Genomic DNA, 18,246 nt, shown 5'->3' with positions numbered 1-18,246 from the left:
GGAGTCCCTACCTTGCTTCTTGCATCTTGCCACACCTGCTCCTTCACTCCATCCTTTCTTTGGGTGGATCCTCTGCTCCCCTTCCTGAGCCCAGCCAGCCCATCTGAGAGCCTTCTTGTGGTCTGTCCACTCTCTACCTGTGCCTTCATTCTCCCCTTCCTGGGAGTCTCTGGGGTAAGACTGTGCTGTCTGCTTCTGCCCCTGACACAGCCCCTCATCTGCCTCCAAGAGAGGTGGGTCAGGACCATGGAGAGCTCCTTGGTCTCAGATTCCCTGTGGGGGTGCCCATAGCTTGTGGGGGCCACTAGGGACCCCCTTTGTCCTCTTCTGTCACCCTGTCTGAGACCTGCCTTAATATTCCCTCACTGGGAAGAATATTTTTCCTTTCTGTATTCATTCTTTTTTTTTAATTTTTTTTTTATTGAAGGATAATTGCTTTACAGAATTGTGTTATGTTTTTGCAGTGTGTACTTTTTATTATTAGATAGATTTAGAAAGTTGACTATCAAATTAGCTGTTTTCTTAGCATTAATGTGAAGTACAGAAGTTTATTTCCATGCATAAATGATTATTTTTATTTACACTGTTTTTTATTAGTTTGATATCACCTACAGAAATTAATTTTTATTTATTTATTTGTTTTTAATGAGTCTTCATTGCTGTGCTGAATCTCCATCGCTGGGCACAGGCTTTCTCTAGCTGCAGTGAGCAGGGGCTGCTCTAGCTGCAGTGAGCAGGGGCTGCTCTAGCTGCTCTGCACGGGCTTCTCATTTCAGTGGCTTCTCCTGCGCTCTCTCTGGGGAGCACAGGCCCTGGGGTGCACAGGCTCCTGTAGTTGCAGCGCGTCGGCTCACTAGTCATGGCTCCCAGGCTCTAGGGCACAGCTCAGCAGTTGTGGGGCACGGGCTTAGTTGCTCCACGGCATGTGGGATCTTCCTGGACCAGGGATTGAACCTGTGTCTCCTGCATTGGCAGGCAGATTCTTCACCACTGAGCCACCAGGGAAACCCTGTCCTGAAATTAATTTTAATTAATTCTAATGATTAATTCATTGTTTCACATTTTACCATCAGGTCTTTAATGTTGCCTTCAGATCTCTGCATAGTCTGTAACCAGTAAGAGTTGATGAAATCATTAGTTTGTTTTTTTTTTCTCTTGGTACATATAAACTTTTAAATTAATTTTTTAAATTAAAGTATAGGTGACTTACAGTGTTGTGTTTGTTTCAGATGTACAGCACAGTTTCAGATTCTTTTTCTTTATAAGTTATAAAATACTGAGCATAGTTGCTTGTGCATTCATTCATTTTTAAAAGCCCTTTTAGCATCTTTATAGCTGTATAATTCTCATACCATAAAAGTCGCCTTTTATTTTAATTTTTATTTTTTTTAAAGTAGCCTTTTAAAGTGTACATTTCAGTGGCTTTTAGTACAAGCATGACCACAGTCTAAGTTTAGAACCCTTCATCACCTCCTCTGCATTAGCAGTCATTCCAGAATTATCTATCCTCCTTCCTCGCGCCCCCGCCCACCCCTCAGCAGGAGACTAGTCTACTTTCTGTCCCCATGGATTTGCCTGTTCTGGGCATTCTGTATACATGGAATCACACACTTTGTGGCCCTTTGTGACTGGCTTCTTTCACTGATGCATCACATTTTCAGGATCCATCCATGTGGTAGCACGTGTCAGAATGTCATTCCTTTTTATTGTCAAATGCCATTCCATTGTATGAGCAGACAACATTTCGTTTTTACCGGCATCACTTGGTGGCTATTCGGGTTGTTTCCACTTTTGCTGTTATGGATAATGCCGCTGTGGAAGCTCACCCACACATTTAGGTGTGGACCTTTTATGTATTCATTATGTTTTTTCCCTCCCTATCTCCATTCCTCCCTCCCTTTCTTCCTTCTTGCTTCAATCCTTTTTTATTTAACACTGTACTTTGTAAACAAATCATATCTGCACTGCACTGACTGCCTTCTTTTAAATTAAACTATTTTTTTAAGAGGGGTTTTTGGAAAAAATATTTATTTGGCTGCATCAGGTCTAAGCTGTGTTGCATGGGATTTTCCTTGTAGCATGCGGGATCTTTCGATGCTGCAGACAGGCTCTTGGCTCTGGTGCTTGGGCTTCTCTCTAGTTGTGGGATGTGGGCTCCAGAGCACGCAGGCTCAGTAGTTGTGGCACTTCAGCTTGGTTGCCCCACCACAAGTGGGATCCGAGTTCCCTGATCGGGGTCTAACCAGAGCCCCTGGCATTGGAAGGTAGATTCTTAACCACTGGACCACCAGGGAAGTCCCTAGACTATTTTCTTGTTAGCTGATGGTTTTTGCCCTTTCCTTTTTAAATGCAGGTGCAATTCACACAAGATAAATTTAATCATTTAAAAGTGAAAATCTCAGTAACTCCCAATGTTGTGCAACCACCTTTCTTTCTTTTTTTTTGCAGGAAGATAAACATAGCATTTTTAAAGGTTTTCAAAAATAACATTTATTTCTTAAAAGTTAACACTTGCATAATAGGAAACCAAAAAACACAAGCAAAAAACTAAAGTCATCCATTAACACAAGCAGTTTACTGTTTGATGTGTCCTTCTAGGTCTCATTCGTGTATTTACACAACTAAGCATCTATTTTTATGTAATAAAGATCATACAGTTATATATTAATAACAAATATGATGTGTGAAACAGCATTTTTAAGTGAACAATTTGGTGGCATTTAGGATATTTCCAGTGTCATGCAACCACCATCTCATTTATGCAATTCTTTTTTGCATTTTTAAGAATTATGGCACAATTACACAGCGTAACATTGACCATTTAAACTCTTTTTTTCCATTATAGTTTATTGTAAAATATTGAATATGTTCCCCGTGCTATACAGTAGGACCTTGTTTATCTATTTTATGTATAGTAGTTTGTATCTTACCCTTTTTAAGGGAACAGTTTGGTGGCATTTTTGTACATTCGTAATTTCGTGCAACCACTATCTAATTTTTTCAATGTGTTTTTGCATTTTTTATCATGGTGAAATATACCTAACTTTTTTATTCTTGTGGATGCTCTAGGTTTTCATTGCCGCTCACAGGCTTCCTCCAGCTGTGGCGCATGAGCTTCTCATTGCAGAGCAGAGGCTGTAGGCAGTCAGGCTTCAGTAGTTATGGCACATGTGCTTGGTTGTCCCTTGGCACGTGAGATCTTCCTGGACAAGGGGTAGAACCTGAGTTCCCTGCATTGGCAGGCGGATTCTTTACCACTGACCCACCAGAGAAGTCCCTACATAACACGTTCATCATCTTAACCATTTTTTTAAAAATCTTAACCATTTTAAAATGAACAGTTCGGAGGCATTTAGTGAGATGTTGTACAGTCACCTCCTGACTTATTTAAAGGACTTTGAACAACTATTCATGGAGCACCTATGTGTGCCAGGATGGAAGATGCAGATATGAGCTAGTGGTCCCAGTTGGCCCCAGGGGAGTTCACACTCTTGCAACCTAATACCCATGCCAAACTAGTCTCTGACAGCCACATCTCATCCTATCAGGCTCCCACAGCCCCGGGAGCAGTCCCTGCAAACATGAGGGCCGGGCTGGTCTACCTGGCAGGACTGGCCCAATGAAAGGGTGGGTGCCAGGACCCTGCTGGGACCCAGCCTATCCTGGTGTCCCCAGACCACAACGAGTGTGCAACCACCACCATGTGTGCCAACGGAGTGTGCCTGAACGAGGACGGTAGCTTCACGTGTCTCTGCAACCCCGGCTTCCTGCTGGCATCTGGTGGCCGCCACTGTGTGGGTGAGAAACTGCAGGCTGGACCATAGGGGACCCCATGGGGATGGGGAAGAAGAGGAGAAGGGAGGTGGCAAGGGCGGGTGGGGTGTGGAGATGGGGTGGCTGGGACCTGTCGCAGTGCCCCCCCCACGACCCCTGCAGATATCGATGAGTGTCAGACGCCGGGCATCTGCATGAATGGTCACTGCACCAACACCGAGGGCTCCTTCCACTGCCGCTGCCTCGGGGGGCTCACGGTGGGCGCTGATGGTCGAGTGTGCGTGGACACCCACGTGCGCAGCACGTGCTATGGGACCCTCGACCAGGGCTCCTGTGCCCGCCCCTTCCCTGGTGCTGTCACCAAATCTGAGTGCTGCTGTGCAAGCCCGGCCCATGGGTTTGGGGAGCCCTGCCAGCCGTGTCCCCCTAAGAACTCTGGTGAGAGCCTCAGCTGCCCCGCCCCTGTGCACTTTCCATGGCCCTGCTTTTTTTTAGTCCTTGCTTGTGGTTTATAACTGCTGGGGGAAGGAGGGGACAGTGGTGGTGGGGGGCTTGGCTCCCATGGGGTGGGGTGGATGTCTCTCCCCCAAGAAGAGACAGAAGGAAAACTGTTCTTCCCACTGGAGCAGGCATCTTAGTCCTAACCCTTACCCAGCCCCAAGGGGCCACGTCTTGAGCATGGCTTGGCTTCAGCAATGGCCAATGACCACCCTTCTCTCCCTATTCCTGGCACCACAGCTGAGTTCCAGGCCCTATGCAGCAGCGGTCTTGGAATCACCACAGATGGCAGAGGTGAGCGGGGTGGGGCTGGGACTGAGGGGCAGGGACATGGTTGGGAACCCGGTCAGGTTACTGGGTTCCACAAAGTATCACAGGCTGGGGGGGTCATTCTCCCATAGCTCTGGAGGCTAAACATCCCAGATCAGTGTGAGCAGAGTGGCCTTTTCAGAGGCTGTGTGGAAGAGTCTGTCTCACACCTCTCTCAGCTTCTGGCACTTAGCTGTGAATCCTTGCCTGGTCGAAGCATCTCCCTGATCTCTGCCTTCATCCTTTTTTTTTTTTTTAATTTACAATGTTTCTGGTGTACAGCAAAGTGATTCAGGCACTATATATATATGATATATATATACTTTTCAGTATATATATATATATATTTTAGTATATATACATATACAGTTTTCAGATTTTTTTCCCCTTATAGGTTATTATACAATATTGAGTTTAATTTTCGTGCTATACAGTAGGCTCTGGTCTGTTTTCTGTTTTATATAGGGTAATGTATATATGTTAGGGACTTCTTCCCAGGTGGCTCAGTGGTAAGGAATCAGTGCAGGAGTCATAGGAGATGAGGGTTGGATCCCTGCGTTGGGAAGGTCCCCTGGAGCAGGGCATGGCAACCCACTCCAGTATTCTTGCCTGGAGAATCCCGTGGACAGAGGAGCCTGGAGGGCTACAGTCCATGGGGTCGCAGAGTCAGACATGACTGAAGTTACTGAGCACACATGTAGGCACGTATATATGTTAATCCCAAACTCCTCTGCCTTGCTCTTAACACAGGGTTCGCCCTGTGTGTCTATGCCCAGACCTCCACTTTTATAAGGATACAATCATATTAGAATGGACTCTATGTCCATCTCCAAGTAAAGTCACGTGCTGAGGTGATCCTGGGGATAAGGACACCATCCTTTCCTGTTACAGCCCTTCTGCCTGAGCAACAAATAAAAGGATTTAGGATACAGCCAGGTTTCCCATCCAGCACTGGGCCATGGGGGCAGGACAGATGTCCAGGGCCCCTCCCTCAGTTAAAGGGACAGATTCTGGAGCCAAATGCCTGGGTTTAAATCCCAGCCAGCATTCTTTTTTTTTTTTTTTTTTTCATTTTTGACATATGAGGCTGCCTATTCCCTCCCACCTTGGGCTGTGCCGTGAGGCTTAGGGGATCTCAGTTCCCCAACCAGGAATTGAAGCCACGCCATGGCAGTGAAAGTACTGATGCCTAACCGCTAGACCACCAGGGAACTCTCCAGGCCCTACTGTTTACTGATTGAATACTGATCCAGTTACTTCCCATCTCTGCGCCTCCTTTTCTGTAAAGTGGATATACTAGTAGGTCCCATCTCAGGGATGTTGTGAGGACCAAATGAGTTAATATACTCGGCACAAAACAGTAAGCATCTTATAACATTAGTGATTATGATCGCGCTTTTAAAGAAATTATGTTGCTGATGTAATAATGTCTGTTCCATGAGTTCCACACTGGGGACAGTTTTGCCACCTCTCAGGTGCCATTTGGCAATGTCTGGACAAATATTAGGGAGGGCGCTCTTGGCATCTCATGGGTAGACGCTGGAAATGTTGCTTACATTGCACAGGTTCCCCTCTCTCCCTGCACAAAGCAAAGAATGATCTGGCTCCAAATATCCATGGTGTTGAGAAACCCTGGTTTGCAGGGAAAGGAGGCAGGGTCTAGGCTGGAGCTCTGTCCCTGGAGGACCTGGCTTCTGGAGCCACCAGGGAGCCAGGGCAGCTGCTGATGCCGTCTTCCTGCTGCAGACATCAACGAATGTGCCCTCGACCCTGACGTCTGTGCCAACGGCATGTGTGAGAACCTGCGGGGCAGCTACCGCTGCATCTGCAACCTGGGCTACGAGGCAGCCGCGGATGGCAGGGAGTGTACTGGTGAGCGTGCCGGGTGAGTGGACGGGCGGAGGGGGTGCCGCCCCCACTGCAAACCCCTCACCCCACTCTTCGGCCCCATCCTTGCCTTGCAGATGTGGATGAGTGCGCCCTCAACAGCCTCCTGTGTGACAACGGGCGGTGCAGGAACAGCCCGGGCAGCTATAGCTGCTCCTGCCCCCAGGGCTTCAGCTTCCGGCCAGACACGGAGACCTGTGAAGGTACAGGGTCCTGGGGGGCACACAGACACGTGCACACACACAAGTACTTATGCACACTGCACGCTATGGGTACACACATGCTGCCAGATGCATGTATACCTGCACTTACCCACACAGATATGCTCAAAGCCATACATGTATTCATAGTCTCAGTTACCCTCTTAGGTACACACTCACAGTACCCACATTCACACTTATCCTCACTGATGCAAAGAGCTGCCTCATTGGAAAATACCCTGATGCTGGGAAAGATTGAGGGCCTGAAGAGGAGGGGCAACACAGGATGAGATGATTGGATGGCATCACTAACTCCGTGGACATGAGTCTGAGCAAACTCCAGGAGATGGTGAAGGGCAGGGAAGCCTGGCGTGCTGCAGTCCATGGGGCCACAAGGAGTCGGACACGACTAAGTGACTGAACAATTCTCGTTCTTTACACATATGCTAATAAGCAGAGTTACACCCTCAAAGGCACACCCTTATGCAGACACTCTGACATTCACACACTTGATTATCACTTGATTACACACACCAGTACTCACACAAAACAGACTCACACACCCGTATTCACACTCATAGAGTCATAGTCCCACACATCATACACTCTCATGTGCACACTCAAAGACACGTGTGTGTCCACATTTTTACCCTTTTGCACACTTAGGCTCACAGCTACACACACTAATATGTGCAGATACTACATACCCACACAGTTGTGCATTCACACACTTATATATACTCACACACAGGAATATGTGCCCACCCGCCCTCACACGCACTTTGTTGCAATGACCTTGTCCATTACAGACCCCTGGGCACTCACAGATACCTGCAAGAGCACGCGCGCGCGCGCACACACACACACACACACACAAACACACACACAGTTAAGCACAAGCCTCCGGCGGACTGCCCCCTCCCCCACCAGATCCAGGTCTCCTCCCCCTCCGGGTTTTCCTCCTGCCTCTCACTCTCGGCCTCTCTTGTGCCATGACTGACCCTTGCAGAGCCACCGTTCCCCACCGTGCCTGTCCCTGTACACTTTCACCCGTGCGGGCTCCCAGGATCCTGCGTGTCGGCGTGCACGCGCAGGTGCACTGCACAATTTAATGCAAACACACGCCCCTCTGAGCCCGCCCAGTCTGTTCCCTCGCCTTCGGACAGCATGCGCCCCCTGCTGTTGGACTTTGGCAGCGGCAGAGGGGAGGGGCCTCAGGTCGCGTGCCCCTCAGGCATCTGACCCGGGCCGGTGGCGGGTTGTCTTTGTAGACATCGATGAGTGCCTGTCCAACCCGTGTGTGAATGGCGTGTGCCGCAACCTGGCTGGCTCCTACTCCTGTGAGTGCGCCCCCGGCAGCCGCCTGGGACCTTCTGGCACCATGTGCCTAGGTGAGAGGCCCCACGGAGCAGCGGGGACCCCGACGCCCGCCCGGGGGAAGTCTGGGTCTCTGCGGGTTAGTGTGCAGGTGTGGGCCTGCCAAATGACACAGCCAGCCCCTTTCCGCAGACAGCACCAAAGGCACCTGCTGGCTGAAGGTCCAGGAGGGCCGCTGCGAGGCGAACCTGCACGGAGCCACCCTGCGCTCCGAGTGCTGCGCCACGCTCGGCGCTGCCTGGGGGAGCCCCTGCGAACGCTGTGACATGGGTAATGCCCTGGGGGCGGCTCTGGGGGCTCCCTGGCCATTGAGAGAACCGTGGGGGAGACAGGTCCCCTGGATCCGGGTGGAGAGAATGACTCCTCTCTCCAATCACAGACCCCGCCTGTGCCCAAGGCTTCGCCCGCGTGAAGGGGCTCAGCTGCGAAGGTAACTCCCCACCCTGTGCACTTCACCGCCACTCCCCCCCGCCCCCCCCCCCCCCCACCTCCAGGAGCAGGCAAGTGTCATGGTGGCTGCCTAAGGCCCTTTCTGAAGTCATTGGAGATCTCCCTCCTTGGTACCCGGGTCTTCCCCACAATCCCCCAGCCCAGGAGGCTGGCACTGCCTTTCCCACCTCCCCAAGAACCACGTGGTGTCCTGAGCCCCTAGGGAGCCAGCTCCCTGGGAGCCTCCAGCTCTCGCTTCTCCTTGCTTGCTGCTCCCTAGATGTGAATGAGTGTGAGGTTTTCCCTGGCGTCTGTCCCAATGGGCGCTGCATCAACACCGCGGGCTCCTTCCGCTGCGAGTGTCCAGAGGGCCTGATCCTGGACACCTCCGGCCGGCTGTGCATAGGTGAGTGTGGGCCTGCAGGGTCTTGTGCAGGGCCGCCTGCCCTTCCTGCACTGCCTCCACTCCCAACAGCTGGAGGCCCTTCCTAGGGACAGGTGGGGTCTTGGGGGTCCTCTTGGACTCTGCCCACCCCCTTGCTAATGTGTCTCCAAAGACATTTGTTTTTTTGGAGGGGTTGGATCCCCTTAATCAACTGCCCTTCTAATGAAGCTCACTGCAAATGGTACAATCTCGTGGAATGTTACCTGCCACTTTGGTATATACTTTCTTGCTACCAAACAAGGTTTACAGGACGTGGATTTGAGCACGAGGCACCTGCCTCTATCATGAGTGGTAATTCATGCCTGCAGCCCTTCCTCAACACTCAGGGTTCAAACCCTCGCCCTGAATGGCCTACCCTCAGGCTCAAAGGCTCTGAAATATTTTCCCCCTCAAGGAGGGCTTCTTGCTTTACACCATCAACATCTTGAACAGGACATTTCTTGGCCAAAAACATCCGCCAGCCAGCAGGTAGGGCTCTGCATTCTATCAGTTTTTCCTCCCATAGTAACATTAACCCATTAGTGGCCTCCTTGGTGGCACCATGGAGCCTGGTCAACAGAAGGCAGATGGGCCCTGATGACGCTTTTCAACTTCGATTTCCTTCTAAACTGAGCTTCAGGTGTGCATCAGGTTTTCTTGCTGATCCCAGAGTGTGAGCAAGGAAAGAAAGTAGCCGAGTAAAGGAAAAATAAAAATGTTGCTGAATTCACAGCCAGGTGAAATGCTGTCTGAGCAGCCCTGGACCCAGGAACTTAAGACGGATCCCTGTGTGTCATGGCAGTTCTGTTTATCTTTATTTTTTCTAAAGAGTCTGTAACAGGGTCTCATTCTCAAATGGATCCACTTAAATGTATGTTCCTTTTGCAAGGAGTGAAAAATTGTCCTAGTCTAGGGGTCACCCAGTTGTTTCTGCAAAGGGCCAGAGAGTAAACATTTTCAGCTTTAGGAGCCTCAGAATCTGTTGCAGCTACTCAGCTCTACCGTGTAGGACAGAAATAAATGAATGTGACTGTATGTCAATAAAACTTTATTTACAAAAACAGCAGGCAGCTGACACCGTGGGCCGTAGTTAACCAGCCCCAGTCTTAGACCATCGTGTCTGGTATTGAGGGAGCCTTACCCATTGCCAGATTATTCTGGGGAGGTTTTAAAAATTAAACACACACATTCTGGAGCCAGGTGGCTTGGTTTGAATCTATCTCTACCTCTTACTGTGTGGCCTCAAGCCAGCTACCTAACCCGTCTCTGCCTCGGTTTTCTTGCCTGTAAAACGAGCATGATGATAGCCGTTTTCCTCTTGGTGTTAAAGACTAAATGGGTTGATGAGCTTAGAACAGTGCCCAGCACATAGCAAGCACCTAGCAGTGAAACTTATTATTAAAATGTAACTTTGGGGGACTGCCCTGGTGGTCTAGTGGTTAAGACTTTGCCTTCCAGTCCAGGGGGTACAGGTTCCTTTCCTGGTCCAGGAGCTAAGACCCCACATGCCTCTCGGCCAAAAAGCCAATATTGTAACAAATTCAATAAAGACCTAAAAATGGTCCACATCAAAAAAAAAATCTTTACAAAATTTTTGTTTTTAAAAAATGTAACTGTTGGGTTATACCCTTATTCTAGTGTAACTGTTGGGAATTCCCTGTGGTCCAGTGGTTAAGACTCAGCTGTTTTAACTGCCAATGCCCTGGGTTTGATCCCTGGTCAGGGAACTAAGATCCCACAAGCCCCACAGTGTGGCCAAAAAAAAAAAAAGTCACTTGGAGGACATGGACTGTCAGCTGAGGAATTCAGTCTCCCCACTGGGGAGGATGTTTCGGACGACACTGCCTGTCCTGGCAGCCAGAGTGTGGCAGAGGTGGGACTGGTGACCACCCCTCCTTGCAGACATGCGCCTGGAGCTTTGTTTCTTGCATTGGGAGGAGGACGAGTGTGGGGCTGCCCTGCTGGGCAAGTACCGGATGGACGTCTGCTGCTGTACCATAGGGGCCGCATGGGGCACCGCGTGCGAGGTGTGCCCTGAGCCCGAGTCCCTGGCTTTCACCAGCCTGTGTCCCCGGGGGCTGGGCTTTGCCAGCCGGGACTTCCTGTCAGGTCGTCCCTTCTATAAAGGTGCGTTTGGGCTTGGGGAGCCTGGATGGAGGATGGGAAAGAGGGCAGAGAATGGGCAGAGGCCTGGAGGTGGGAAGCAGGTTTAGGAGAGACCAAATATCTGTGATCAGAGGGGTGAACGCTCAGGAGGCAGGAGACTCAGGAACATGGAATAGTGTGCCGTTTTGTACTCCCGCGCTGCAGATGTGAACGAATGCAAAGCCTTTTCTGGGCTGTGTGCCCATGGCACTTGCCGCAACACCGTGGGCAGCTTCCGTTGCTCCTGTGCGGGGGGCTTCGCCCTGGATGCCCAGGAGAGGAACTGCACAGGTACGTACCAGCCTCTGCCTCCTTGGCAGGTGCCTGCAGGGACAGGGGGCCACAAACTAGAGGCGCCTAAAAGGCAAGAACTGGCCTTGTTCTGCCTGCCTGTCTGCTGTGTGACCCAGGGCAGCTCAATACCCTTTTTGGGCCTCCAGGATCCCGGCTATAAAAAGAGGGGCTGGCAAAAGATGGCACTAGTGGTAAAGAACCCTCCTGCTAATGTAGGAGGTAAGAGACACAGGTTCGATCCCTGAGTCAGGAAGATCCCCTGGAGAAGGGCATGGCAACCTACTCCATTATTCTCATCTGGAGAATCCCATGGACAGAGGAGTCTGGTGGGCTGCAGTCCATAGCATTGCAAAGAGTCAGACATGAATGAAGCAACTTGGCATGGCAAAGTGACCTCCACCAACTTCCCTGGTAGTCCTTTGGCTAAGACTCCATGCTTCCAATGCAGGGGGCCTGGGTTCAATCCCTGGTCAAGGAACTAGATCCCACATACCTCAACTGAAAGATCCTGCATGCCTCAACTAAGACCCAATGCAGCAAGTAAATAAATTGATTAATTTAAAAGAAAAATGACCTCCAGGGGCCTCCGGGCTGGAAAGAAATTCCCTGCTTTCATCTGGGGGTGCAGTCACAGCACCTCCATTTCCCTGGCTCTGTTCAGCCCCTTGGGGCTCCCCTGCGGCCCTGGGTGTCTGCAGACCTGGAGGCCCGGCCCATGTCCACTGTCTCCACAGACATCGACGAGTGCCGCATCTCCCCTGACCTCTGTGGCCAGGGCACCTGTGTCAACACCCCGGGCAGCTTTGAGTGTGAGTGTCTCCGTGGCTACGAGAGTGGCTTCATGCTGATGAAGAACTGCATGGGTAGGCAGCCACCCCAGTGCCTGTGAGTCTTGGGGCCGAGCTAAGGAGTAGGGTGGGAGGACACTGCTGTGCTGGATGTGGGTGGAGGGGGCAGGAGTAGAGAGAAGCCATGATCCAGCTGGGACACAGCAGGTGTGGGTGTCATCCCCGAAGACTGCCAGACACTGGGTCTGGCATTCAGAGAAGCATGGGGACCAAGATTTGGGTAGCTTCTCCCAGGGTGGGGGTAGCATGAGAAGCGGAGAGGGCCCTGGAGGGAGGAGCTCCTTCCCTTTTCATTTTTCTCATTCATTCAGTGAACGTTTCACATGCATCTACTCGGGGGAACTATGGAGAGCTTGGATACAGGGGGCCATTTCCTTGGAGCTCAGGACCTAATAGGGAGGATAAAATAAATCCCTAGACAAACAGAAAATAAACAGCCACTGTCAGAAGCACTTGAAAGGGCTCTGTGGTGCAGTGTGAGCTGAGAACCCCAGGGATTTATCCCATTCTGTGGGGCCAAGAGAGTGGGAGTAATTGTGAAGGGCTGAACGGTTGTGTGGAGGAAGAACAGTATGTGCAAAGGCCCTGGGGTGGATGTGAGGGATGGAAGGAGCTGCTGTGGGGAGGAGGGAAGGTGAAGGGGGAAACAGTGTGTGCAGAGGCCCTGAGGTTGACATGAGAGATGGCAGGAAGCCCCTGAGGCTGGAGTGGGAGGAGAGTGGTAAGATGAGTGGTGAGGCCCCTGGTTCCATGTACTAATGCCCGCTGGGGCTGGGCCTTGCCTTCCCCCTGTCACTTCTGGGGTGGGGAGGGTGTTCCTCAGGGCCTCCTTTAGCTCCAGGAATGTCAGCCTGTGTCCCTGAAAACTCTGAGAATTCCAGCTTCCCTCCCATTCTGACTCCCCTGGGTCATCCACACCCCAGGGCGACAGGGTTGGGGGATGGGGGCAACAGGGGGGAGCTTCCGTGAGCCCCATCACACCAACCTGGGTCAGCATCTCACACCTCCTCTCTCTCTCCACATGCCCAGATGTGGATGAGTGTGCCCGGGACCCGCTGCTGTGCCGGGGAGGCACCTGTACCAACACAGATGGGAGTTATGAGTGCCAGTGTCCCCCTGGACATGCGCTGGCGGCTGAGGGCACTGCCTGCGAAGGTGAGTGTGGCTCTCAAGAGGGAGAGGATACGAGTATGTGTGTTTGTGCATCTCCCTGAGTACACACTTGTGTATTTGTGTGCACGAGTGGTCGCATGCATCGGGTATTGGGAGAACGCATTTGTGTGTGTTTTTGTGTGAAAACAGAAAATCGAATGTGTGAGTGTGGGTCACTGTGCACCCATGTGAAGTGTCACTTGTGTGGTTGTGAGATGGAAGGAGTGTGTATTTGTGTGTCTGTGTGAGCATACAGGTGTGTTTCTGGGAATGCGTCTGTCCAAGAGTGAGTGTGTATTGGTGTTTGTGTGAGTCTGTGAGTGTGTAAGTGTCTACACAAGGATGATTGTTCTTATGTAAGGCGATGGAAGTGGTTATTTGTGTGTCTACATAAGCTTGTGAGAGAGTGTGTGTCTAAGTGTGGGCATGTGTTTGCACACAGGTGGGTGTGTTTGTGGAGGGGGCTGTGTGCATGTAGGTGCATCTGTTGAGCATGTGTTTGTATGTGTGTACACAAGGGTTGGGGCTTCCCCAGTGGCTCAGCGATTAAGAATCTGCCTGCACTACAGGAGACATAGGAGATGCAGGTTCGATCCCTGGGTATGAAGATCCCCTGGAGGAGGGCATGGCAACCCACTCCAGTATTCTTGCCTGAAGAATCCCATGGACAGAGGAGCCTGGCGGGCTACAGTCCACGGGGTCACAAAGAGTTGGACACGACTGAAGTGACTTAGCACGCATGCACACAAGAGTTGTTTGTGAGTCTGCCTGAGTGGATAAGAAAACGTGACGCAAGGGCATATCCAATGCAATGCAAGGTGTGCAGATGTGTTTATGAGTGGGCGTGAGGTGTGATTGTGAGTCTGAGTGTGGCTGTGGCTGTGCAGATGTGTGTCTACTGAGGGTGGTTGTGTTTGCATGCGAATAAGTGTGAGGGTGTGCTGCTGTGTGAGCTGTGTGCATGTGGCTGTGTGGATCAGGTTGTGGGTCTGTCTCCTGAGGGTGAGTGTGTATCAGGGGTGTGTTTTGGGTGTCTTGTGAGTGTGCACCTGGGTGGATGCGTGGATCAGGGTGAGGTGCCCTTTTGTACTGGGCTTCCCCAGTGGCTCAGCGGTAGAATCCACCTGCAGTGCAGGAGACGTAAGAGACACAGGTTCGATCTCTGGGGCAGGAAGATCCCCTGGAGGAGGGCATGGCAACCCACTCCAGTGAATCCCATGGACAGAGGAGCCTGGAGGGCTGCAGCCCATGGGGTGAAAAAGTCGAATATGACTGAAACGTCTTCAAGCACGTGTTTGTACCAGGGCAAGATGTAGACTCACACCCATGGGGGTGGGGGCATAGATGCAAGAGTGAGTGCATCACCGTGCATGCACGTGTCCCTGTGCAGAAGGCGGCTGGGCACAGGCCCGTCCTTTGCTGGGGCCCCTCCACCACCTGCTGCCCTTGCCAGCCGTCTGTTTCCCCCGTAGACGTGGACGAGTGCTCCCTGAGTGATGGCCTGTGTCCGCACGGCCAGTGTGTCAACGTCATCGGTGCCTTCCAGTGCTCCTGCTATGCCGGCTTCCGGAGCACACCTGACCGCCAAGGCTGCGTGGGTGAGACCGCGCCCGCCCCCAGCCCCAGACTCGGCCCCCGCCGCCACTGCAGTCTCTCCTGGCCTCAGTCCGAGCCCCTGCCTCTACCCTTGACCACCCCCGCCCCGACAGTCAGCCCCCTGCTTGAAGTGCCTCCGCCAGGCCCTCACCTCGCCCAGCCTCCCACTTCCACCTTGCCCCGCCTCCCATGACGTCCTACCTCTTACCACACCCTCACTGTGCCCCGCCTCCCGCCTGGCCACGCTCCTGCCACGCCCCCAGCTCGCCCCACCTCACCCTGCGTCCTGCCACGCCCTCACCTTGCCCCGCCTCCTGCCTTGCCACGCCTCCGTCACGCCCCCCACCTCACCTTGCCCTGCCTCCGGCGGTGCCCCCTGCCTCTTCCTGCCTCCTGCAGATGTGGACGAATGCCGCACCAGGAACGGTGGTTGCCACGTCCACTGTGTTAACACCAAGGGCAGCTACCAGTGCGGCTGCGGACCTGGCTACTCTCTGATGCCCGATGGGAGGGCGTGTGAAGGTGGGTGGGTGCAGCCCCCTCCCTCCGGCCTGGGATGTGGGAACCCACCTGGCCCGGCCCAAATGAAGCCAGCCACACCCTAGCCAGGCCACTGGCCCCGCAGAAGTGTCCCTGGGGTTCCCCCTCTGTCCCTTCCCACCTGCAGCCCGACCCCTACCCTGGTCCCCCAGATGTGGACGAATGTGAGCAGAATCCGGACATCTGTGACGGGGGCCAGTGCACCAACATGCCAGGGGGTCACCGCTGCCTCTGCTATGACGGCTTTGTGGCCACGTTGGACATGAGGATGTGTGTAGGTGAGGAGTTGGGACTACATACAGGTGGAGGAGGCAGCTTCACTTCACCCACCAGGCCTTCCACAAGGGGACAGGTGGGCAACGCAGACACTAGTCCTGTTCCCGGAACACGTGGGCAGGGGAGATGCGGGTTCGTTCTTGGTGGTCTGCTCCTGGCACTTGCACCCCACGGCCTTACACTGAGACCTGTGGGATCTTGTTCACAGCAGCAGAGACCGCCCCCCTGAACCTTGTTCTTTCGAATACACTTATTAAACACCCACTGTGTACCCAGCGCATACAGCCAGGTGTGTGCTTGGCTTTGGGAGTCACCTTGTAAGATCATCATAGACTGAGGGGTTTATTGCAGAGGAAGGTGTGTGAGACAGAAGGACGCTGTGTTCTCTGAGCCCTGCTTCAGGACCTTGTCTCTGTCGTCTCTGCCAGGGCCACTGTCTTCGGGTGGGGGCTGGTTGGCACAGGCCCTGGGGAGCAGATATGAACTGGTGAGTCCATCAGGGCAGAGCTGGGGCCAGAGTACGAGGATGCAAAAAATGGAGCCCTCACAGGGAGACGTGTCCAGCTCAGTGCAGCTTAAGCATTCCAGATCACAGGAATCTTAGGAAACACTGAACAAACGGAGCTTGGGACCAAGATAAGTAGGAAATGCTGCCTCCTCCATCCCCTCTTGCAGATCCACACTGGCAATAAAGGCTCTGGAAAGGCCTTCAGGCCTTAGCTTTAGCTTAGCATCCTCTTAAGGTATTGGTGTTCCCAAAATCTTTTTGGGACTGTATGTCCGATGTGTTCCATGGAATATGAACTATAGAATGTTGACTGAATTCTCGCAGCAGCCCAAGGGTGGAATGGGGGAGCTATGACCAGTAGTGGAATCAGGGGAGCTCCCTGTCCTTGAAGATGGGCAAAAAGAAGCTGGATGCAGGGGACCCATGTGGCAGGGCACGCAGCCATGCTGCTGTACCACACCCTCATCTGTTGCTTCTCCTGTCGCCCCACAGATGTGGACGAGTGTGACCTGAACCCCCACATCTGCCTCCATGGGGTCTGCGAGAACACCAGGGGCTCCTTTTTCTGCCACTGCCAGCTGGGTTACATCGTCAGGAAGGGGGCCATGGGCTGCTCTGGTGAGCTGGTGGTCCATGGAGCAGACGCAGGGGAGCGCCCCCGAGGGACCAGCTCAGGGTCCGTGGGGTCTGCCCCATCCCTTGGGGCAGAGCAAGGCCAGACCTCATTCTTACACATTTCCACTGGTGGGCCCTCACGCCGAAGCAAAAATAGGATCTGATCACATCCCCGTGGGGCTCCCTTGACGGCTGTGCAGGGGGATCTCCGGATCCCTTAGCAGTTCCCAAGGTGTGCAAGCCTGATGGTTTTAAGTGTCACAGCGATGAACATTCAAATATGTCAGTTGTTCATGACCACAGAGCTGGTGCCTCAGAACCACAGATGTCTCCTCTCTATAGAACAGTTCTGGAGGGTAAAGTCTGAGATCATGGTGTCAGAAGGCTTGGTTCCTTCTCAGGGGCCCAGAGGGAGAACTGGCCCTTTCCTCTCTCCTCACCTCTGGTGGTGCCCACGATGCTTAAACGCATCACTCCAGTCTCCATGTCTGTCATCAGGGGGCTTTCCTCTCTCTGCGTCCAAATTTCCCTCTTCTTGATCACCGGTCATTGCATTTAGGACCCCCTGTAATCCAGGAGGACCTCATTTTAATTTGGTTACATTTACAAAGACTTGGTTTCCAAAGAAAGGCCACATTCAGAGGTTCTTAGAGTCAGGATTGAAACATGCTTTCTTGGCGGGGAGAACATAATTCTATTTGCCATCATTATGTCGTTATTTCAATGCATACTAGAAGCAAACATTAGAAAACAGAGCATCCAAACCATGATTTCTTAGAGATCGTTGTTATACGTTTTTCTTCTAAAGTACATTCATGTACGTAAAAATGGGAGACAGCGTAAAGAAACTTTTAGCGAGGACTTCCCCGGTGGTCTAGTGGCTAAGACCATGTCCTTGCTCCCAGTGCAGGGGACCCAGATTCGATCCCTGGTCAGGGCACTAGATCCCACATGCTGCAACTAAGAGTTCGCATGCCACAACTAAGACCTGGTGCAGCCAAATAAAATTCTCACAAAGGAAAAACTTTCAGGGAACGGTAGCTCACTTAGGTGGCTGATGAACATTGCAGGGATGATAAGGCTGATGCAAAATTGGCTGAGGGTTAGACACTCTGGTTTAGAAGGAAATCTTGCTTTAGAGGGAGAGTGTGTTCATTAAGACAGTGACTTTTTTTTTTTGGCTGTGCCATGTTAGTTCCCCAACCAGGGATTGAACCCAAGCCCTTTAGTGAAAGCCGGGAATCCTAACCAAGAACAGTTCCTCTTATTGTCTACCCTGAGTCTCTCACGCTGCCATTTCAGACCATTTCTGGGGCATGCTGGGACTCATGCCCTGTTGGGTTTGGGGGTTTTTTCTTTTGGGATCTGGATGAG

General features: G+C 52.0%; 1 protein-coding gene across 1 annotated transcript in view; it reads left to right on the top strand.

Moving 5' to 3' along the window:
• FBN3 (fibrillin 3) overlaps nt 1–18,246 on the top strand; it is an 87,897-nt gene that overhangs the window by 30,118 nt on the left and 39,533 nt on the right. Inside the window, exons 18-34 of the mRNA XM_068980990.1 lie at nt 3,676–3,798; nt 3,937–4,212; nt 4,513–4,566; nt 6,328–6,453; nt 6,546–6,671; nt 7,940–8,059; nt 8,178–8,315; nt 8,425–8,475; nt 8,755–8,880; nt 10,801–11,025; nt 11,209–11,334; nt 12,072–12,200; nt 13,215–13,340; nt 14,810–14,935; nt 15,333–15,455; nt 15,626–15,751; nt 16,750–16,875. Of these exons, the coding sequence (XP_068837091.1) occupies nt 3,676–3,798; nt 3,937–4,212; nt 4,513–4,566; nt 6,328–6,453; nt 6,546–6,671; nt 7,940–8,059; nt 8,178–8,315; nt 8,425–8,475; nt 8,755–8,880; nt 10,801–11,025; nt 11,209–11,334; nt 12,072–12,200; nt 13,215–13,340; nt 14,810–14,935; nt 15,333–15,455; nt 15,626–15,751; nt 16,750–16,875 (2,247 nt within the window). The remainder of the gene's footprint in view (nt 1–3,675; nt 3,799–3,936; nt 4,213–4,512; nt 4,567–6,327; nt 6,454–6,545; nt 6,672–7,939; nt 8,060–8,177; nt 8,316–8,424; nt 8,476–8,754; nt 8,881–10,800; nt 11,026–11,208; nt 11,335–12,071; nt 12,201–13,214; nt 13,341–14,809; nt 14,936–15,332; nt 15,456–15,625; nt 15,752–16,749; nt 16,876–18,246) is intronic.

Source organism: Capricornis sumatraensis, chromosome 9, assembly GCF_032405125.1.
Source record: "Capricornis sumatraensis isolate serow.1 chromosome 9, serow.2, whole genome shotgun sequence".
NCBI lineage: Eukaryota > Metazoa > Chordata > Mammalia > Artiodactyla > Bovidae > Capricornis > Capricornis sumatraensis.
The sequence above is the reverse complement of the archived record's forward strand: the minus strand, read 5'-3'. Positions and strand labels throughout refer to the sequence as shown.